This window comes from Staurois parvus, unplaced genomic scaffold (assembly GCF_062004578.1).
Source record: "Staurois parvus isolate SC_StPar_1 unplaced genomic scaffold, SC_StPar_1.0 ptg001363l, whole genome shotgun sequence".
Classification (NCBI taxonomy): domain Eukaryota; kingdom Metazoa; phylum Chordata; class Amphibia; order Anura; family Ranidae; genus Staurois; species Staurois parvus.
The window spans coordinates 1-23,814 of NW_028319159.1; the positions used below are offsets into that span (position 1 = coordinate 1).

The 23,814-nt window shown below is 43.4% G+C and overlaps 1 protein-coding gene across 1 annotated transcript in view; it reads left to right on the top strand.

The window, feature by feature from the left end:
- The first annotated feature begins 5,100 nt into the window (after positions 1–5,100).
- Positions 5,101–23,814, top strand: part of LOC149436388 (immunoglobulin superfamily DCC subclass member 3-like) — a 29,199-nt gene continuing 10,485 nt past the window's right edge. The window contains exons 1-3 of the mRNA XM_089661664.1: positions 5,101–5,398; positions 9,064–9,202; positions 16,889–17,081. Of these exons, the coding sequence (XP_089517790.1) occupies positions 5,248–5,398; positions 9,064–9,202; positions 16,889–17,081 (483 nt within the window). The 5' untranslated portion in view covers positions 5,101–5,247. The remainder of the gene's footprint in view (positions 5,399–9,063; positions 9,203–16,888; positions 17,082–23,814) is intronic.

Genomic DNA, 23,814 nt, shown 5'->3' on the forward strand with positions numbered 1-23,814 from the left:
CGGCAAAAAGTGTATCTGCAGAGCTCCGCTAAGTGTATCTGCGGAACTCAGCGGTTGAAACATTGTATCTATTTGTTTCCATTTATGGAAACAAATAGATACAATGTTTCAACCGCTGTAAATGTGAATGTCAGAGAACTGTCAGAAATAGCGGAGCTCTGCAGATACACTTAGCGGAGCTCTGCAGATACACTTTTTGCCGGCTTGGAATTCTTCTTATTTTCATCCTACTTCTTCTTCTTCTTCTTCTTCTTCATCCTCATCCTCTTCTTCTTCTGAGGATGAGGATGAGGATGAAGAAGAAGAAGAAGAAGTAGGATGAAAATAAGAATTCCAAGCCGGCAAAAAGTGTATCTGCAGAGCTCCTCTAAGTGTATCTGCAGAATAGAGGAGCTCTGCAGATACACTTTTTGCCGGCTTGGAATTCTTCTTATTTTCATCATACTTCTTCTTCTTCTTCTTCTTCCTCTTCATCTTCATCCTCTTCTTCTTCTTCTGAGGATGAGGATGAGGATGAAGAAGAAGAAGAAGAAGTAGGATGAAAATAAGAAGAATTCCAAGCCGGCAAAAAGTGTATCTGCAGAGCTCCGCTAAGTGTATCTGCAGAGCTCCGCTAAGTGTATCTGCAGAGCTCAGCGGTTGAAACATTGTATCTATTTGTTTCCATTTATGGAAACAAATAGATACAATGTTTCAACCGCTGTAAATGTGAATGTCACAGAACTGTCAGAAATAGAGGAGCTCTGCAGATACACTTAGCGGAGCTCTGCAGATACACTTTTTGCCGGTTTGGAATTCTTCTTATTTTCATCCTACTTCTTCTTCTTCTTCATCCTCATCCTCAGAAGAAGAAGAAGAGGATGAGGATGAAGAAGAAGATGAAGAAGAAGTAGGATGAAAATAAGAAGAATTCCAAGCCGGCAAAAAGTGTATCTGCAGAGCTCCGCTAAGTGTATCTGCAGAGCTCCGCTAAGAAATAGCGGAGCTCTGCAGATACACTTTTTGCCGGCTTGGAATTCTCCTTCTTCTCATCCTTCTCCTTCTTCTCATCCTTCTTCTTCTTCTCATCCTTCTTCTTCTCATCCTTCTCCTTCTTCTCATCCTTCTTCTTCTTCTCATCCTTCTTCTTCTTCTTATCCTTCTCCTTCTTCTCATCCTTCTTCTTCTTCTCATCCTTCTTCTTCTCATCCTTCTCCTTCTTCTCATCCTGCTTCTCATCCTTCTCCTTCTTCTCATCCTTCTTCTCATCCTTCTCCTTCTTCTCATCCTTCTTCTTCTTCTCATCCTTCTCCTTCTTCTCATCCTTCTCCTTCTTCTCATCCTTCTTCTCATCCTTCTCATCCTTCTCCTTCTTCTCCTTCTTCTCATCCTTCTCCTTCTCCTTCTTCTCATCCTTCTCCTTCTTCTCATCCTTCTCCTTCTTCTCATCCTTCTCCTTCTCCTTCTTCTCATCCTTCTCCTTCTCCTTCCTCATCTCCAAGGGCATTTAAATTAAAGGTACAGTGTTCTGCACTAATTTAAAGGCTCTCTGAAGCCTAGAAACCCTTTTTGTAAGTTAAATTCCTAGCGAATAAATTCGCATCGAATCGAATTTCTTCCTTAAATTCGGCGAATCAGCCGAATCGAATTTTTGAATAATTCGCTCATCTCTAATTACAGCCCTAGATAATGTATGACCCACCTCCTAGATATTTGTATGACCCCCTAGTGGTATATGATCCCCTAGATCAGGTATCCCTAAATGGCGGACAGTGGTCCAGACCGAGACATTGTTCCATCCGGACCCGCAGTCACGCCATTTTGGAGCTGCTTCTTCCCCCAACCTCCGCCACTGTTATTATAACAGCAGAGTGTAGAGCGGGAGCAAGGACATTTGTGGACCGAGGGTGGGAGTCCTATCACAGCAGTGAACTGGGAGCGGGAGATGCCGGAGTTAACTTCAAGTTAACCAGCAGGTGATTGGATGCAGGGTGGTCAATCACCTGTTGCCTAATACAAAAAGTTATCCCCGGTAGCTCCCGCTCCCACACTCCGTTCATTGCTGTGCTGCAGCTCCCACACTCGGTCCAGAAATGTTCTATCTCCCGCTCTACACCCTGTCTAAGGTAGGAGAGTGAAGGGGAGCAGAGGGCACCACTCTGGGTGTGCTGTGGGGGTGGTAGTGCTCTATGTTTGTGGGGGGGGGGGTGGATTTCAAGAGGATGGAGTACTCAACTGTGTGTGTGATGTAAAGGGGGGAGGGGAGTAAAATGTAAAGAGGGACAGTGCTGTGTGTGGAGGGGGAGTGATGTAAAGGGAGAAGGCAGTCCAAAAGGGGTGCAATATAAAAGGAGGGGCAGTTCTGTTGGAAATTTGCTAGATTACTGGGAGGAGCAGGGCATGACCCAGCAGTCCTGGTCCATGTTGGAACCAATGACAGAATACATGGAAGTTGGAAGCTCCTTACGAATCAATTTGAAGAACTAGGCTGCAAGTTGAAGGGAAGGACCTCCAAGGTGATATTCTCTGAAATATTAGCTGTGCCATGCGCAACTCAGGAAAGACGGGGGAGATTAGAGAACTCAATGCATGGCTGAAGACCTGGTGTAAGAGGGAAGGATTTGGGTTTCTAGAGCACTGGGCTGACTTTTCATTGGGGTGCAACCTTAATGCTAGACATGGTTTGCACCTAAATGGAAGGGGGTCTGCTGTGCTGGGGGAGAGGATTATGGGAAGGCTGGATGAGTATTTAAACTAGAATCGAGGCGGGAAGGATAATTCGATTATATCAGGGTAGACAGATCAGACAGGGGTCAGTACTTATTGGTGGGTGGAATGGGGAAAGATGGGGGGAAGGCTATGGCAGATGATAAGAAGGTTCCCATGTTACAAACAACCAGTGGAATTGTTACCATTTATATGAAAATAAAAAATATGCAAAATACGTGTGCACAAGGTGCCAATGGGTTAAAGTGTTTGTTCACCAATGCCAGAAGTCTGCCAAGCAAAATAGGTGAGTTGGAAGGTTTGGTACATGAAGAGAACTAGGATTTAATTGGTATTGCTGAATCTTGGCTTCATTCTTCCCATGACTGGGCCATTAATATTCCTGACTATGTTCTCTTTCGGAGAAACAGGATAAATAGGAAAGGTGGTGGTGTCTGTCTCTATGTGAGAAGTGATCTCAGAGCGAGTGTGAAAGAGGACCTACTTGATGGAGAGTGTGATGAGGCTGAAGCATTATGGTTGAAACTGCACATGGAGGTGCATGCTACAAAGGTAATCATTGGAGTGTTAATGAGGAGGTGGAAACTCAGCTCCTTGCACAGATCGAAAGGGCTGCAAGGGCTGGGACAGTGATAATAATGGAGGATTTTAACTACCCGGAAATTGACTGGAGTAATGGTACTGCAGGAACAGTTAAAGGGCAAAATTTTTTAAACCTACTACAGGACAATTTTATGGTACACTTCACAGAGGCCACAACTAGAAATGATGCTCTGCTGGACCTGGTAATCTCAAACCATGCAGAGCTTATTACGAATGTCCATATAAAAGGACATCTGGGTAGCAGTGACCATAACATGATTTAATTTATTGTTAGTTGTAAAAAGCAAGCACATACGGGAAAATTAAAAATGCTCAATTTTAAGAGAGCTAATTTTCCAAGGATGAGAGCTGGTCTCCAAGACTTAGACTGGGAGTGAATATTGGCATCAATGAACACAACACAGAAATGGGAGTTCTTCAAAGACTGTATGTGAACACACTGCAAAATATATTCCCATGGGCAACAAGTATAAAAGGCTAAAAATCAAACCTATGTGTCTTACGGCCAAAGTTAAAAAAGCTTTAGATAATAAGAAATATTATAAACTGAAGGAACACTATCATCGTGCAAGTATTACAAAGAATATAACAGAATATGCAAAAAGGAAATAAAGGCCGCAAAAATTGAAAACAAACGACAGATTGTGAGAGATAGCAGAACCAAATTGTAAAGGGAGGGGGGCAGTGATGTGTGTGTGTGTGGGGGGTGATGTAAAGGGGAACAATGCTGTGGTGGTGGCTTGATGTGATGTGATGTACTACTGTAGCGGGGTGGGGGGGGTTGCGAGTTGTGATGTGAGAGGGGGCAGTGCTTGGGGGGGGGATGTGAAAGGGGGCAGTGCTGTAGGGTGGGTGTTTGATGTGAAGAGGGCAGATCACACTACTGCTGGAGGGGGGGCAATACTGTGGGGGGGGATGTAAAGGAGGGGGGCAGTGCTGTGGGGGAGATGTAAATGGGGCTGTGTTGTGGGGGGGGAGTGAAGAGGACAGTGCTGTGGAAGGGAGTGTGTGTGAAGGAGGCAGAGGACAGTACTGTGGGGGAGGGATGTGAAGAGGCAGAGGACAGTACTGTGAGGGGGGGGGGGTGAGGGGGAAGAGGACAGTACTGTGGGGGAGGGATGTGAAGAGGAAGAGGACAGTACTGTGGGGGAGGGATGTGAAGGGGAAGAGGACAGTACTGTGGGGGAGGGATGTGAAGGGGAAGAGGACAGTACTGTGGGGGAGGGATGTGAAGAGGAAGAGGACAGTACTGTGGGGGAGGGATGTGAAGGGGCAGAGGACAGTACTGTGGGGGAGGGATGTGAAGGGGCAGAGGACAGTACTGTGGGGGGGGATGTAAAGGGGAAGGGGACAGTACTGTGGGGGGGATGTGAAGGGGCAGAGGACAGTACTGTGGGGGAGGGATGTGAAGGGGAAGTGGACAGTACTGTGGGGGGGATGTGAAGGGGCAGAGGACAGTACTGTGGGGGGGGGGGATGTGAAGGGGAACAGGACAGTACTGTGGGGGGGGGGGATGTGAAGGGGCAGAGGACAGTACTGTGGGGGGGGGGGGATGTGAAGGAGAAGAGGACAGTACTGTGGGGGAGGGATGTGAAGGGGAAGAGGACAGTACTGTGGGGGGGGATGTGAAGGGGCAGAGGACAGTACTGTGGAGGGGGGATGTGAAGGGGCAGAGGACAGTACTGTGGAGGGGGATGTAAAGGGGCAGAAGACAGTACTGTGGAGGGGGGATGTGAAGGGGAAGTGGACAGTACTGTGGGGGGAGGGATGTGAAGGGGCAGAGGACACTACTGTGAAAAGCATGTGGTTCGGATCTCTGCCAGAATAAAATTTATTGGTCAGACCTCCATGAATTCTAATTCAATACCCCTGCCCTAGATGATGATGAATGATGACAATGAATTATGAAGAAAATGACGATGAAAATGATGATCATGAATGATATTTCTGAACTCTAATGTACTTGGTTGTGTTTTGTGTCTAGATCCCCTAGTGGTGTACGAAGTGAAGTTACTGGCGTATAATCAACATGGAGATGGAAACTCCACAGTTCGTTTTGTATCCTTGAAAGAGACATCTCCCCGAGCAGGTAACTGTTCACAACGCCTCCCACCTTTCCAGATTCCTCTCCTAGAGAACGAGTGTATCAATGCTGTGATACGAGGGGTGACCACGGCACCACATCCCTGTATCAAAATGGTCAAACATATATCCCAAAAAATGGTTTGAGACTTTAAAGGTACCAAATAGAAGTCCAAAATTGTATATTAAAATGATACAAATGTACTTTATTGTATATACACAGAAGATATATATATAAATACTTAAAATCAAAATGTATCAATAACTGTACTGTAAATGGTTAGTGGATAACTCCAACTGAGCCACTTAACAGACACTTCTCAAGATGAATGCACTTGAATATCAAATGCATACAAATATATTTTGAAACTTATAGATTATTCAATGTCCGAATGCATTTTATGCATCTCTGTATAGGAGGTGATTCTATTCTCAACGCGTTTCGTACTTTGCTTCTTCAGAAGAACGAGGCAATTTAAAGGCCAAGTTCACTTTCCCTAACATGTTACGTTACACCCATGTTTAGGGTGTAAAATGTTTGGCATTCTCCACTTCATTCCCCTCACGCCCACCCCCACCCCCTTCTAATGACAGTGGGCTGGGGATCCTCCTTTCCCTGCACCCGTTGTCACAATTTAAAAACAGCGCGGCCATTTCGTGTGAATGAATAGACTACAAGCATTGCGGCTAACAGCTTATGGTTCCTAATGAACTGAGAGGGCGCTGGCGAATGCTCTTGTAGTTCATTGATCTTCCTGCTGTCATGTGAGTGCCTGCCCGTATCATAGAGTCTGCAGAAGCCTGGCATTGCACCTGCGATCTGCTGATCATGGGTGCAATTGCACCTGCAAAAAAAATGTGCATTTATTCTTTTGTTTTCAAGGTGAAGTTATCCTTTAAAGCCCCTTTTACACGGATGTTCCGATCGGGTCCACCTGGCCTTTTGATCAGGTGGACCCGATCGGAACCTCTATTCTCCTCTATGGAGCGGTGGGTGTAAACAGACACCCGCTGACTTTCAGTCTGATTCAGTCCACCAAAAAGAGACGGATGGGGATCGATTCCCCTTCTGTCCTTCGGATCAGATGGGATGGCAGTCGGATGGAAACACAGGCGGTCCGTTTCCATCCGACTGCTCATAGAGGGCAGGAGGCTGAGTTTGTGTCCGCTCCACAGCAACGGAGCAGACACAGACCTGTCATCCGCATGCTCAGCAGGGATCAGAAGAGAGATACCCCGCTAAGCAAGCAGATCCGCTGACGGGTCCGCCCCGTGAGAAAGAGGCCTAAATCTGGACATACAAAAGTCTTTTTCTTTCATTCAACCTTATGAATGAATTAAAGCAAATGACACGATTTCCACATCCACACACTTGAGCCTTTGTACAGTATTTTGACACATATTCAACTAGAGACAGGATGTCTCATTCAAAAACAGCCACAACATGACATTCCCAGCCATCAGAATACACTTTGTTTTATTATTGCAACTAAATGGTATTTATGAATGAAACATGAAAACACTATTTGCAGACTTCATTCATGCAGCCTGTGACCAAAATACATTGTAACAAATTTGTTTCAGTGTGTTTAAGAATGACATCTGTCAGTGCTTGGCATACACCACTTGTACCTCTACGTTCGCTGGACATTGATCTGAGTATACACCTTTCACTCTTTTACATTCTACTTGTGCTTACAGGCAGAACATGAAAATGTTGTTTCGTATGATTTTACAATTCATTAGTAATACCTCATCTGGAATATGCAGCTCAGTTTTGGGCACCAATTCACAAAAAGAACATTGGGGAACTGGAGAAAGTACAGAGAAGGGCAACCAAACTTATAAGAGGCATGGAGGAGATCAGCTATGAGGAAAGATTAGAGGAACTGAATTTATTCTCTTTAGAGATGAGGAGATTAAGTGGGGATATTATCACCATGTATAATACATAAGGGGGATATGATCACCATGTATAATACATAAGGGGGGGATATGATCACCATGTATAATACATAAGGGGGGATATGATCTCCATGTATAATACATAAGGGGGGATATGATCTCCATGTATAATACATAAGGGGGGATATGATCTCCATGTATAATACATAAGGGGGGATATGATCTCCATGTATAATACATAAGGGGGGATATGATCTCCATGTATAATACATAAGGGGGGATATGATCACCATGTATAATACATAAGGGGGGATATGATCTCCATGTATAATACATAAGGGGGATATGATCTCCATGTATAATACATAAGGGGGGATATGATCACCATGTATAATACATAAGGGGGGATATGATCTCCATGTATAATACATAAGGGGGGATATTATCACCATGTATAATACATAAGGGGGGGATATGATCTCCATGTATAATACATAAGGGGGGATATGATCTCCATGTATAATACATAAGGGGGGATATGATCTCCATGTATAATACATAAGGGGGGATATTATCACCATGTATAATACATAAGGGGGGATATGATCTCCATGTATAATACATAAGGGGGGATATGATCTCCATGTATAATACATAAGGGGGGATATGATCTCCATGTATAATACATAAGGGGGGATATGATCTCCATGTATAATACATAAGGGGGGATATGATCACCATGTATAATACATAAGGGGGGATATGATCTCCATGTATAATACATAAGGGGGGATATGATCTCCCATGTATAATACATAAGGGGGATATGATCTCCATGTATAATACATAAGGGGGGACATGATCTCCATGTATAATACATAAGGGGGGACATGATCTCCATGTATAATACATAAGGGGGGACATGATCTCCATGTATAATACATAAGGGGGGGGGGGTATGATCTCCATGTATAACACATAAGGGGGGATATGATCTCCATGTGAAAGGTCTTTTCACAGTAAGAGCTGTGATAATGTGGAATAGACTCCCTCAAGAGTTGGTTGTGGCCAGCTCAGTGGATTGCTGTAGAAAAGTCCTGGATTCTTTCTTGGATACACAGAATATAACTGGATATAACATTTATAGGTACAGTTGATCCAGGGAATATCCGATTGCCTCTCGGGGGATCAGAAGGAATATTTTTGGAACAAATTGGATCATGCTTTTTTGGAGTTTCTTTTTGTCCTTCCTCTGAATCTACAGTGAGAGCTGTGAGAATGTGGAATAGACTCCCTCAAGAGTTGGTTGTGGCCAGCTCAGTGGATTGCTGTAGGAAAGTCCTGGATTCTTTCTTGGATACACAGAATATAACTGGATATAACATTTACAGGGAAAGTTGATCCAGGAAATATCCGATTGCCTCTCGGGGGATCAGGAAGGATTTTTTCCCCTGCGGGAGCAAATTGTTTCATGCTTTGCTGGGTTTTTTAGCCTTCCTCTGGATCAACTGTGGGTGTAGGATTATACCTCCTTTTTTTTTTTTAATGGTTGAACTGAATGGACTTTTCTCTTTTTTCAGCCAGACTAACTATGTAACTATGTAAAAGGTTTCTTATGCATGTTGGAGTAAACTCTTTAAGGACACTTTACATCCTAATGTTTGAAAATATTGTTGATACGGCCCCATGAATTCTGTAGTACACCATACTGTAGCCTACTGTCAATGACTTCAATTCTAACATACTGCCTTGCATTTCTCTGCATAGTACTGAATCCATCCTGTAACTGTGTGATCGATGAGCAGAAGGCAAAATCCTCGGCCACCGGCATCATCATTGGAATTCATATTGGTGTCACCTGCATCATTTTTTGCATCCTGTTTCTCATGTTTGGATATCGTGGGAGGTAAGACACAGGAAGGAAAACAGTGACATTCAGTTACTTTCTTTTCATTTAAGGGACTCCGGGAACCTTTGGGTTATACTGCCACCTACAGTAGGATTGGACACTGGCAAACAAAAATGAAAACTGTAGGCCAGCCCAGGATAACCCCTCCTACTATAATCATGCCTCCATTTTTTACTAGTGTCCTAGGAATGTGGCCGTCTTTTCTACAGCTCAACTGTACTAAGACCAGGGCATTGTTTTCTTCAGCAGGAATGCAGTTTCGGCGCCTCCAGCTTTGCATGTACTGTATGTTCCTAAGAAAAAGGGTAAAGTTAACCAGGGTTTTAAACTGGCAAAAGACCCACCATCATTAAGTGGGCGACTGCTCAAAGCCGCAGATCTGCATGTCTTCCTATGGGGATCTCTTGCAAGTGGAAATAAATATGATCTTTGGACTTACCATAAAATCCTGTTCTTAACATCTTCCCGCCCAGCCTATAGCAGATTGACGGCCGGGCGGGACACTCGCCGTTGTGACTGGGCGTCTTATGATGCGATCTGTCACCGGCTGTGTCCACGGGACATATCACTACACCGGCCCGTTGCCAGTGTCATGTGACCGCTGTGACCAATCACAGCAGATGACATGTCAGTTGTATACAATGGATGGCTTCCTGCCATGCCATTCATTGTATACAATTGTGTTGTTAGATGTGACTGTTCAAGGCAGTCACATGATACAGACAGGGCCAATCACAGCCCATCTGTATCATGTGATTAGCTTGGCCTAATCACAACAAAAGACTGAATGAATCTGTTTCATTCAGTAACAATGATTGCAAATATCAATGAAATATATTAGTATTATGTATTATTATTATTATACAGTATTTATAAAGCGCCAATAGTTCGCTCAGCGCTGTACATTACAAAGGGGGACAGAACATGTGACAGAACAATACCAATACAATGCAAAACATGAGGGGATCGAGGGCCCTGCTCTTTCGAGCTTACAATCTAGGAGGGAGGGGATGGTGGTACAGGAGGAGATAGCTGTGGGGGATGGAGTGGTAGGAAGAGTGGAGAAGGTCGGCAAGTTAGCAGGGGGTGGGGTAGGCTTCCCTGAAGAGATGGGTTTTTAGGGTGCGCCTAAAGGAGAGGAGAGTAGGTGATAATCTGATGGGTTGGGGCAGGGAGTTCCAAAGGATGGGTGACACCCTGGAGAAGTCCTGGAGGCGGGCATGGGAGGAGGAGACCAGGGAACTAGAGAGAAGGAGGTCTTGTGAGGAGCGGAGTGTGCGTGCTGGGTGGTACTTGGATATCAGGTCAGTGATGTAGTTCGGGGCAGTATGGTGGACGGCTTTGTACGTCAGTGTTAGGATTTTGAATTTGATCCGTTGCGCAATTGGAAGCCAGTGGAGGGATTGGCATGTATTGGGTATTAGTAGTAATATTGGGGCAGCACAGTGGCTAAATGGTTAGCCTGGCAGTACTCGGGTTATTGGTTCAAACCCCAGCCAGGGCACCACCTGCCTGGAATTTGCATGTTCTCCCTGTGCCTGCGTGGGTTTCCTCCAGGTACTCCCGTTTCCTCCCACACTCCAAAGACATGCTGGTAAGTTAATTGGCTCCTGTCTAAATTGGCCCTAGTATGTGTATGTATGAATGTGAGTTAGGGACCTTAGATTGTACGCCCCTTGAGGGTTAGGGACGGATGTGAATGTACAATATAATGTACATTGAAATTCCAATATATATGTAAAAACGCTGTGTAAATTGATGGCGCTATATAAGTACCTGAAATAAATAAATAATATTAGCCATCATAATGTGTTAAAAAAAAAAGAAAAATACTGATCACTTTCCCAGTGTAGTTCAGTGTTACTATTTTAACATTGTTTTGCTTTGGTCACAGTGTGTTGAAAAAAATTAATTGAAAAAAAAAATTCAAAAAAATCCAATGAAATCCAGTGGCGGTGCTCCAAATGGTGTGGTAAAAATTACGCACTCACCAGATGCGTAATTTGAATACGCAGTATGTAAACCAATGAGGGTCTCCTTAACAGGTAAAGGTCTGGTCTGGGGCACGGATAATCCACCTTCAGGGTGGTGTTGTTATAAGCCCAGCGGAGAGTAAGCGGATCCAGGTAGCCAGAGGTCCGCGCCCCAGACCAGACCTTTACCTGTTAAGCAGACCCTCATTGGTTTACACACTGCGTATTCAAATGACGCATCTGGTGAGTGCGTAATTTTTACCACACCATTTGGAGCACCGCCACTGGATTTCATTACCATTCATCACCTTATATCCACACAGACTGTCACTTTTATTGAACATTTTATTTATAATAATTTACCGTTATTTCTTATGTGGGATAGACTTTATCATTATTTATCATTTTAAACACTTACTTATTATATGTAGGAGGGCATACTTAACTGAGAAAGCCCCTCCTCCCGTCCTGAAGACTTTTGGGATGTATGACATTTGCCTTAGCCAGAAACCAGAAAGTAACTGAAGAGATATAAAAAAAAAAAAAAGTAAAACAAGTAAATATAATATACAGTCCTATCTGTTTACTAATGCTAGCAGCATAACGATTAAATATAGTCCATGTTGATTGAGAGAGTGAAGTTCTGCTTTAATCACTATAGGTGAACAGGAATCTATTGAACATGGCCTGCCATAAAAATCTCCTTCTCGAAAAATGTAAAAGCCTTATTGCCTCTAACGCCTATAATAGGCAACTCATCTACACGTACACTTCATTTACTTTTTTTTTTTTTTTTTTTTCAAGTAATGGGGCCATTTGCATTGTGTCAATGGATAGAAGACGTACCCTTGAAAATTATTCAGTGGTTGGTATAATCATCTCTAACACTAATCTGTAGGTTATTGCAGGAAAAAAAGGGTCAAGAGCAGCTGTATGCAATAGAAAGCATCATAATGAACTAGTATTGGCTGTAGATGGTGCAGCATGTGCCAGGACTCTCTGGAGGACCAGTCCAGGTTTGGAGGGAAAATGAAAAGAGCACATATGCTCCACCATATGTTCTGATTATGATGGGGCAGCAGAGAAAGTTAATGAAGGTTAGGGCTTTTTAGTAGTAAAAGGAGTCTTTCACACATGACCTTAAATACACCGTAGTCATTTTAAGAGCTCTGAAATGAAATGCCAAGTGACACCAATGAATACTGTGCATGGGTATCACATAAAAAAATTCTGGAGAATAAGTGTGGGCCTAAATCCATATTTTCATTATATGTAAAATTTTTATTTATGATATAGTACACAATATTTTATTACATTTTTATTGTATTATATTGTTCTATTATATTTTTTTATTTTAATTATATATTAAATATTTATTTATACTTTTTATATTTTTTATTTTGTTTTTACTATATGCTATTGTTATATTAGATAATATGATATTATAGTAAATGTTTAATTTTAATTATCTAATTATATATTATTATTATTATAGTAGTAGTAGTATAGTTTTGTATTATGTATTGTGAATTGTATAATTGTATTATGAATTGTATAATATAAAATATTTCATATAACAAATATTTTATTTTTAATATATTTTTTAATTTTCATTATATATTAATTATTTTATATGATATACAATATTTTATCTTATTTTTATTATTATTATTTTTTTCCATTTATATCTTTTATTACATTTTCTTTTAAGAAAAAAATACCTTACAAATCCATCATAAATCTTTTTACATCATACATATAAACTTTATCCCCATACCCACCCCAACACACCCCTGTCCAATCTCATCTTATCCTCTCTTTCCCCTCCTATTAATGTAGTCATATATATAGATCTCTTCAACCATTTAAATTCTCTGGTACTACTATTGGGGGACCTTTCATTTTGTAAGTATTTTTTCTGAAGTTCTAAACTCATACCATATACCCCAAATCTTTCTACACTTTTCTATTTCATCTTTCTCATTGTAACAAAGTTATTTTTATTATATTCTATCATTATATTATATTGTATTGTATTCTTTTAGGATATTATTAAGTGTTTGTTTTTTTTTTGGTAAACTTATTGCGTATAATAGAAAATTAATTGAAATGATTAACGCCTTGTCTACCAAATATATATATATTATACACGTATATATATTTGGTATATATACGATAAATATATACGACACGGTATACAATCAGTTAAAGCCAGCTCACGGCTGTTAGAACTGGCAATGGGCTTTCAGATAAAAGTGATCTTGGCAGCTTTAGATCCACCCAGAGATCACTTTAATGAAGCTCTGAAGATGCCCCCCCCCCCCCATGTCAGAGGGCTTGTTAGCCGCCTTGTGATAGCAAAAAATTAAATAAATTCAAAAATAAAACGTGTAAACAAATACTGTAAAATAAATAAAAAATAATAATAAAGAAATCTTTAAAAGCACCCTCGCACACACAACTATTCAAACACGCAGCATAGGGTGGGCACATGTATGTAAACATACATTGCGCCACAGAAGTGGGGTATCCTCATAAACGGTGAAGTGATAGCGATGATTCTAGGGAGACAATTCTTAGTTAAAGTTGAATTCCAAGAATTCAGAAACTTTGCAAAAAGTGAAGGCAGACTGTGAATTAAATCCAATTAGATGCATGTCACCTCTGGGACTTATCTATTACCTCTATCAGGGGTGCTGAATTAAAATTCATGGAGGTCCAGTTGGTAACATTTCCTTCCTGCAGGTCCGAATCTTATTTTTCTTCTCTTACTCAGGTCTTTTACTTCTAATTAATGTCCTCAGTCCCCCCTTTCTCATCACAGCCTTCCATACATCACAACTCCCTTTCATGTTAGAGCCCCCCCCCCAACATTACAGTCCCGCTCACATGACAGCCCCCCTTCACATCACAGTCTCTCTTGCAATCACAACCCCCCACATCAGTTTCCCCCCTGCTGACATCACAGACCCTTCATATCACAGCTCCCCCTCTAACATCACAGTTCCCCCATATCACAGCTCTCCTTTTCACATCACAGCCTCCCCAGTATTACAGCTCCCCCCTCTCAGATCACAACTCCCCCCTATCACAGCCCCCCATTTCACAGCTCCCCCCACCCTCACTTCACAGCCCTCCATATCACAGCTCCCCCTCTAACATCACAGTTCCCCCATATTACAGCTCTCCTCACATCACAGCCCCCCCCTCTCAGATCACAACTCCCCCCTATCACAGCCCCCCATTTCACAGCTCCCCCCACCCTCACTTCACAGCCCCCCATATCACAGCTCCCCCTCTATCACAGTCCCCCCATATCACAGTTCTCCTTCTCACATCACAGCCCCCCAGTATTACAGCTCCCCCTCTCAGATCACAACTCCTCCCTATCACAGCCCCCCATTTCACAGCTTCCCCACCATCACTTCACAGCCCCCCATATCACAGCTCCACCCTCAAAGATCCCCCATTTCACCGCCCCCCTCTCACTTCACAGCCCCCCATATCACAGCTCCACCCTCAAAGATCCCCCATTTCACCGCCCCCCTCTCACTTCACAGCCCCCCATATCACAGCTCCCCCTTTCACTTCACAGCCCCCCATATCACAGCTCCCCCTTTCACTTCACAGCCAGATATCACAGCTCCCCCCTCTAACAGCCCCCCATATCACAGATCCCTCCTCTGACATCACAACCCCCTCCCTCCCATATTCTTCCGCCTACCTTAACTCAACATTGTGAAGGGCGGGAGGAATGGCAGGATGGACTCATGTTCTGTATGCCATTGCTGTTGAAGTCACAGCAGGGAGGAGGGCGGGAGGAATGGAAGGAAGGACTCCTCTTCTGAATGTACCGACTTGCCGCCGCTGAACTCAGAGCAGGGAGGAGAGCGGGAGGAATGGAAGGAAGGACTCCTCTTCTGAATGTACCAACTTGCCGCCGCCGCTGAACTCAGAGCAGGGAGGAATGGAAGGAAGGACTCCTCTTCTGAATGTACCGACTTGCCGCCGCCGCTGAACTCAGAGCAGGGAGGAGAGCGGGAGGAATGGAAGGAAGGACTCCTCTTCTGAATGTACCGACTTGCCGCTGAACTCAGAGCAGGGAGGAGGGCGGGAGGAATGCAAGGAAGGACTCCTCTTCTGAATGTACCGACTTGCCACCGCCGCTGAACTCAGAGCAGGGAGGAGGGCGGGAGGAATGGAAGGAAGGACTCCTCTTCTGAATGTACCGACTTGCCACCGCCGCTGAACTCAGAGCAGGGAGGAGAGCGGGAGGAATGGAAGGAAGGACTCCTCTTCTGAATGTACCGACTTGCCGCTGAACTCAGAGCAGGGAGGAGGGCGGGAGGAATGGAAGGAAGGACTCCTCTTCTGAATGTACCGACTTGCCGCCGCCACTGAACTCAGAGCAGAGAGGAGGGCGGGAGGAATGGAAGGAAGGACTCCTCTTCTGAATGTACCGACTTGCCGCCGCTGAACTCAGAGCAGGGAGGAGGGCATTTGTTTATTTTATTGCATTTGTTTGCCCTAAAATTCACTTTAGTTTGTTTTTTACTGAAATTTAGTTTTTTACCTTTGTGGTAATATCCTGTTAAATAAAAAAAATTGGAACTACCACTATTTTATTTTCCAGGGCACAGGTGTCAAACACAAGGCCCTCGGGCCAAATTCGGCCGTCCAGGCCATTTCATGTGGCCCTTGTACCTCTCCTGCAGGTACCCTCTTGTCTCCGCCCCCACCTTGTCTCAGCAGTCAGCAGCAGAGAGGAGAATAGAACTCCTCTGCCAAATCCTGCACCTCTCAGTGCAGCTGCAGCACCTCCTCATCTCTACCTCCCCTGGTCTCAGCATTCAGCAACCGACTCCACTCCTCCTCTGGTTCTCCTCCAGACCCTGCACTTTCTGCTTTTCAGCTCTGCCCCCAAAGGAGGTGCACGGTGATGTTATGGAGGGTGTGGGGTTCTTGACATCTGATGTAATAGGGAGGGGGTGCTCTGGACATCTAGTCTTGCAGGTAAAACCGGCCCTTTGAGAGCAACCATAATGCCGATACGGCCCGCAATGAAATGGAGTTTGACACCCCTGGTCTAGGCTGTCTGCCTTCAGAAATTATATAATGCTTTGGGGGGTTTGTGTAATCTTCAGGCCTAAAATTATTTTTTTAAACATGTGCAAAAAAAGGCTAAAACGTCTCTGGCAGCGGAATTTAATTGCTAATTATAAGTAATTACAGTTGAGATTTTTTTTGGTATGGCCTTGAGTATCTCCGCGGCACTGTGGATCGGATCATCAGCTATTCGTGGATGAAAGCCTCAGTTTATATGCGGTAAAACTATATATATAAAAAAAATTAAACAGCTGCGTGTTTCCATCCTCGAGGGGTAAAATATAGAGATATACCCAGCCTGCTTGTAAAAAGAAAAGATTGTGTATTTTGGCAATAAATTGCTCCCACTTAAAAGGTAATTATAATTTACCCATTTATTTTTGCAGAACATTTTTAGTGTTTTTGTCTTTTCTATCTTAGTATTAATTCCTGGCTAATGTGATACAAAACCTTTTGAAGACTTTAATTATAATACTGTTTTTTTTTTTATTTATTTATTTTTTTTATGTTGATATTCTGGATGATCCTGGCACCCTGTGATAGTAAAGCAGGGATATGATATGGTCCAGTAAAATTCTTGTTGTTTTCTCTCTTTGGTTCACAGGCTCATGAAGTGTAAAGCTGCGCAGGACCCGATCTCCGCTCCTCAAGGACCTGGAGGTGTCAGACTTTCAGATCGAACGAGTCACAATGGTGACACTGTGAGAGGCGGTGAAATTCCAGAAACCAAGGGCAAAGTCAGTGAACTCAGCGAGATGGAGCATTTATTTCACCACTCACCTTCTCACCAAAATGGGGTAAGACACATTTATAGGCGGCTGAAAATAATATGAGATGGATATTGCATAGCTCCCAACTGTCCCTGATTTCGAGGGACTGTCCCTCGTTTGGAACAAAGTCCCTCATTTGGAACAAAGTCTCCCTGTCTCTCATTTGGAACAAAGTCCCTCATTTGGAACAAAGTCCCCCTGTCCCTCATTTGGAACAAAGTCCCCCTGTCCCTCATTTGGAACAAAGTCCCCCTGTCCCTCATTTGGAACAAAGTCCCCCTGTCCCTCATTTGGAACAAAGTCCCCCTGTCCCTCATTTGGAACAAAGTCCCCCTGTCCCTCATTTGGAACAAAGTCCCCCTGTCCCTCATTTGGAACAAAGTCCCCCTGTCCCTCATTTGGAACAAAGTCCCTCATTTGGAACAAAGTCCCCCTGTCCCTCTTTTGGAACAAAGCCCCCCAATTTGGAACAAATTCCCCCTGTCCCTCATTTGGAACAAATTCCCCCTGTCCCTCATTTGGAACAAAATTCCTCTGTCCCTCATTTAGAACAAAGTTCCTCTGTCCCTCATTTAGAACAAAGTCCCCCTGTCACTCATTTGGAACAAAGTCCCTCATTTGGAACAAAGTCCCCCTGTCCCTCTTTTGGAACAAAGCCCCCCAATTTGGAACAAAGTCCCCCTGTCCGTCATTTGGAACAAAGTCCCTCATTTCTAACAAAGTCCCCCTGTCCCTCTTTTGGAACAAAGCCCCCCAATTTGGAACAAAGCCCCCTGTCCCTCATTTGGAACAAAGCCCCCCTGTCCCTCATTTGGAACAAAGCCCCCCTGTCCCTCATTTGGAACAAAGCCCCCCTGTCCCTCATTTGGAACAAGCCCCCCTGTCCCTCATTTAGAACTGTTAGGAATTCCCCCTTTCCTGGAATCCTTATATTCTTATTTCTATATTATCTCTGTGCTGCGCAGCGTCTGGGTGTGGCACGGGCTCGATCGCGATCGGGCAATCAACATAACCAACACACTCAAGTAGGATACAGGAAGATTGCAAAGTTTATTACGTACACAACAGTTTATAAAGGCAAAAACCACAAACCCAAATTATCCAATAGTAAGACAAACTTAAATTATCCAATGGTAAAGCGTACCTTTAACTTCTACTCAGATACTAGACAAGGTGCACCTTTTCTTAAACTGTTAAAATGTTAAACCTCAGTCAGTACATCCTACCATTTTTGGCTGTGTTCCCAGATCTCTTATCTGAACATCTATCTATGTTTGCTACGATATTTTGAAGACACCTGCAGTCTAGCGTTCTTCCTGTAACATTTTGCGGTTGTACTTGTTACAATTAAAATTTTCCATATAAGCTCGACAATGCTGACATTTCTTTACTTAAGACATAATAATTTCATCTACTTAAAGCATCACTCTAAATCTTATCACAATGCAAGCATAATGAATACAAAATGGTATACCTGAATCAATAGCCCTAGCGCATATTCCCACAACCCCCTCTTTGATCATATTGAACCTTTGTTCAACATGATCACTCAGAATACCACACCTCCTCTCTGGATTGTCCAAACAAAGCAAGTGTGGAGCCGCCTGTTGGAGAGGTGGAGTCTGGGCTCTTGTGCTTAACTGCTAGCTTCATAGTTTTACCCACTCCCCATATAGCAAATTTTAAATAAATAAAAATTGCAAAAAGAAGTGCTAGTGTATAAAGTGCAATTAATTATTTTATAAATCTTTGGAATACCCCGGTACCACTTCCGAATATTATGGCACCTTCCATTATTTGATTGGTTGTCAGAAGAAAGGGGGTCCTCTGTTATCTTGGAATCCCCTTTGTCCTGAGATTCATCTTCCTCCGGGTCTTGTGGCCTTTGGGATGTAAGCTGTCTATGTCTTATAGGATTCTTTCATTTGTCATCAGTAAGTCTCATTTGGAACTGAAAATGTGCACTAAGTGGATGAGGTTCATTCAGTGTCTTAATAGATGGATCTTCTAGCATACTGATCATATGTATGTTAACAGTCTTGGTTATGTATAACCCAATGTCTGTGGGTCAGTGGGATGCAATGGGGTGGGGTATCCATTCATCCAACAGGTAAAAGTGTGCTGTTGTGCTGGGGGTATCAGTATCAGGAGTTCTGGGGTGGGATGTCGGGGGGCATAGAAACTGTGTTCTCTTGTTCTGGCGAACCTCTTGGGGAGTCCTTCATCTCCAGGTATTTCTTCAACCTCGATGCATGTATCCATTGTGGAGTCTGGTCAGTTAGAACTGCTGTTTTGGCGACTTTAAGGACTTCAAATGGGCCTTGACAAATGGGTCCCGTCTTTTTCCTTGCAGCCAGTTGTTTGATCAGAACTTTGTCACCCGGCAGGAATGGATGAGTGGGATCTGTGGAAAGAGGAGGACAGGTGACAGACACCTTTTCTTGGTTTTCAGATAACACACTTACTAGATGTTTTACGTATTCCTCCTGTAAAGCAGAAAAGTTAGTTTCGTCACCTGGGGTTTGGCAGTCATTTGGTGGTCTACCCATCAGAATTTCATATGGGGAAAGTCCAGTCTTTTTATCAGGGGTGGTCCTAATTTGGTAAAGAACTGCGGGGAGATATAACAGCCAGTTCTTTAAAGTTCACCCTGTGGTTTTCTTCAGTCTGTCTGTTATTGTCCTGTTCATGCATTCTTGAAATCTTGCATAAACAATGTCATGTTGTGTGTGGGTGTGGATGACTCGGCTGCTCTGTCTGCTAATTTGTTACCTCTGGCTAACGGATCATGTTATAATCTTGTACTACCCCATATGCATATCTGCTGTCAGTATAAATGTTCACTCTTTGGTCAGCAAAAAGTCGACAGGCGCGCGTTAGTGCGACTAACTCAGCTTGCTGGGCTGAATTAGCATGAAGCGGTTTGGCTTCAATGATTATGTCTGGTAGCATCACTACAGCATAACCCGTTTGGTAGGTATGATCATCTGGTCTGACACAGCTGCCATCAACAACAACATCTATACTGCCCGATTGGGGTATGTCCTTTGGATCATCTCTGGGTGAAGTATTCTCTAACACCATTTCCTCACAGTCATGTAGAGGGGGTATAGTCACCATTTCTCCTCCCGTCTCACCCAAATTTAGCAGCATGTGTAGCAACCTAAGCACCGGAGTCGTTTCCGGACAAGTCTTAAACTGCAAGTTGACAGTGCTGGGTAAGATTACTTCATATCCACTCAGTCTCTGTGCTGTCATGTGCTGTGTCGTCATATTGTGCAATAGCACTGCTATTGAATGTGTAGTGTATAACACAGTCGGTGATCCCTGTGTCAGTTTACTTGCATCCTTTACAGCCATTGCACAAGCAGCCATCGCTTGAAGGCAATGAGGCATGCCCAAAACCACACAAGGCAACTTCTTGGAAAGGTAAGCCACTGGTCTATTTTTCCCACCGTGTTCCTGTGCGAGTACGGCTGCAAATGCGTCCGCTGACACTACACTGTAAAGCTGAAACTCTCATAGTCCGGCAGTGCTAAGGCTGGGGCATTAGTCAGTGATCTGATCAGTCTACCAAAAGCTTCCTTCCTCTCCGGGGTCCACTCTATCTGTTGTGGGGCCTCTTGTTTTGTTGTATCCCTGAGGATCGAATCATAGTGGGAACAGTCAGGTATCCACTGCCTGCAATACACTATTGACCCAAGGAAGGACATCATTGCAGCCTTGGTTGTTGGTAGTGTGAGGGACATTAGGGCTTTTACCCTGGCTGGGGAGACAGACCTTTCTCCTCCTGAAATCAGGCAACCCAGGTATTCCACCTGTTCCTGTACCCATTGTATCTTCTTTCTTGAAACCAAATGGCCCTTTCCGGCTAGGTAATCTAGCAAGTGTCTTGAGTCTACCTCACAGTCTTCATTGCTGACCATTAGGTCATCTGCGTATTGGAGTAAGGTGGATCCCCTCTTTGGCTCCCAACTGTCTAAAGATGCTTTCAATACCATTGAGAAAGCAGCGGGACTATCCCCATAGCCTTGAGGAAGACGAGACCAGGTCAACTGACCACCGTCCCATTAAAAAGCAAACATGTTCTGGGCATTTACTTCCACCGGAATGCTAAAGAAAGCATTGGACAGATCTATTACAGTGTAGAATCGCGAGCTACTGGGAATAGCCCCAGAAATTGCCGTGATATCTGCTACCAATGGAGGTAGGGGAATAATTGTTCCTTCCTGAGATCCTGGACTGGCCTCAATGAACTGTCTGCTTAATTAATAGGTGTGTTCCAGGGACTTATTGTCGGTCTGAGAACACCCATGTCAGATAAATTTGTATGGCTGGTCTTATACCCTCTATCTTTTCTTCAGACAGGGGATACTGTTTTTGAAAACAAGGGACCGCGTCCTGTTTTAAGTTTGGCTTGTAAGGGGTGCAATTTACAAAGCCTACTGCAGTTTTGTCCTCCGCCCAAATTGGGTGGGAGGTCAGGTCATTTGGTAGAAGCATGTAAAGTCCTATATGGTCCTTTCTCTTTGGATTAGTCAGTTCACTCATCTTAGTCTTAGCTGTCAGTCTTCCTTGATTGTCAAATGTTATGCTGATCATGAGCTCAGACATTAATTCTCTACCCATCAACGCAACCGGGCACATGGGCAGGACTGCAAAGGTTAATTTGATGAGTATGTCATCTGGGGTTAGGACACAAGAATTTAAGATCCTTAATCCCACTGGTAAGGGTACCTGTACCTTTGTGTCCCCTACTGTAATCAGTGGAAGTGTTATGTTTGATTTTTGTTTTTTTGTTTTTTCTGTTCAACCACTACAAGTTTGTCTTTTGCTGCTATCTGTTCTACTGTTTCATCTGCCTTCCCTTGATCAGTCAAAATTTTCTCCTTTCTGCTAGATTCATCTAATGCTTTCTTGCACTCGGCTTCCCTTTCTTTATCTTCTGTTTGTTCCCTCTCCTTCTTCCCTCTACCTTTGATACTCTTCCTCATCCTCCTTTCTCTGTCCGTCTTTCTCTACTGCTGTCCCAATAACCACTGCAGTTGTCAGTGCACCCAGATCCGGATAAATAGTCAACGGATCATTTGTTTTAGGCTTTTTGTGGTCTGTCTCCTTCTCCGCTGAGTATAATACATAGGGCGGGGGTGCAGTCAGAGTAGGTGGGGGTGGCAGGTCAGGTATGAGGACACTATTGTCATAGGCTGGAGGTACTGCCTTTTTCACATATATGTGGGAAGTCAGGGGAAATCTAGTTCTATATTCCTTCAGTGCTTTTTCACATTAAACATTAAAACGTTTTTTCATATAATTTTCATCCCAGACACCGGGGGGGTAATTATGTTTTGGATGTACCCCACAAATTGTCTTTACCTCCTCCCACTGTTGCTCTGATCCAGGACCCGCCGGGGCCAAACAACTTATTTCAAGTTGGCTTGCTCTTTTCCTCACCAATTCTCAAAATGGGTCTACATAATATTCCCCACAGGTGCCTGCTATATACATGTAAAAGGACATGGTTTTGTCTGCTCACCTTCAGACTCCTCCTTGCCCAACTTATTTCCCATATCTACTTATCAATTAGAAAACAATTCGATAGAAAATGAATACAATAGATCTGATCATCAATATACACATAGACAGTGAAATCAACATTCATTAACACGGGGTAATTATATAGCTTCTGTATACAATATATCAGTAAAAATCATGAGACTGCAGACAATATGGACACCAGTAACGCGTTACTCTTGCAATACGCTTAATTTCTTACTTCAAACGTCTAACAAATAATTATCCACAATACAACGTTGCTTTTATATACAATTAGCACCGGCACACCTCAGACATTTCCCTAAAAACGGAACTTAGCTCCGTTTTGTATTTCCCTGCCTCTTTTGTCCCTCATTTAGAACAAAGTCCCCCCGTCCCTCATTTGGAACAAAGTCCCCCCGTCCCTCATTTGGAACAAAGTCCCCCCGTCCCTCATTTGGAACAAAGTCCCCCCGTCCCTCATTTAGAACAAAGTCCCCCCGTCCCTCATTTGGAACAAAGTCCCCCCGTCCCTCATTTGGAACAAAGTCCCCCCGTCCCTCATTTGGAACAAAGTCCCCCCGTCCCTCATTTGGAACAAAGTCCCCCCGTCCCTCATTTGGAACAAAGTCCCCCCGTCCCTCATTTAGAACAAAGTCCCCCCGTCCCTCATTTGGAACAAAGTCCCCCTGTCCCTGTTTATTCTTCATTTGTCCCTCATTTTGCTCTGATCTATACAGCTGCCTATGAATTGCACTATTTATGTATCAAAAAGTGTTTTTTCAGGGCTGAACCTTTCATCCAATTTCTAAATTGTTGTATTTATAAATTTCAAAAGCCAGTATAATAGTAGTGGTAAAAAAAACCGCTTGGGCGTTTAACCAATCACTCCTTTTAGGGGGCGTGGAAGGAGGTGTGTCCTACGCCTACATACATTTGCTAATAGGTGTCCCTTGTTCCCCTCTCAGGAAGTTGGGAGGTATGAAAATTATTAATAGGCAAATGTCCACTACCGATCCTTGCCCCATGACCAGTAAAATAACCTACCGGCATGTTGTTGACAAACTTTGGTGTCTTTGATGCTTCATGTTGCTTTGCTTGTCACAAAATATTTTCCAGCTGTTTACCTTGTATCTTTATATTTGGATTTATTTAGGTTGTTTTTGTTATAATTTAAATTTTTTGTTTTTATTTTGAAGATCGTTTTTATTTATTTTTTTACTTTTGT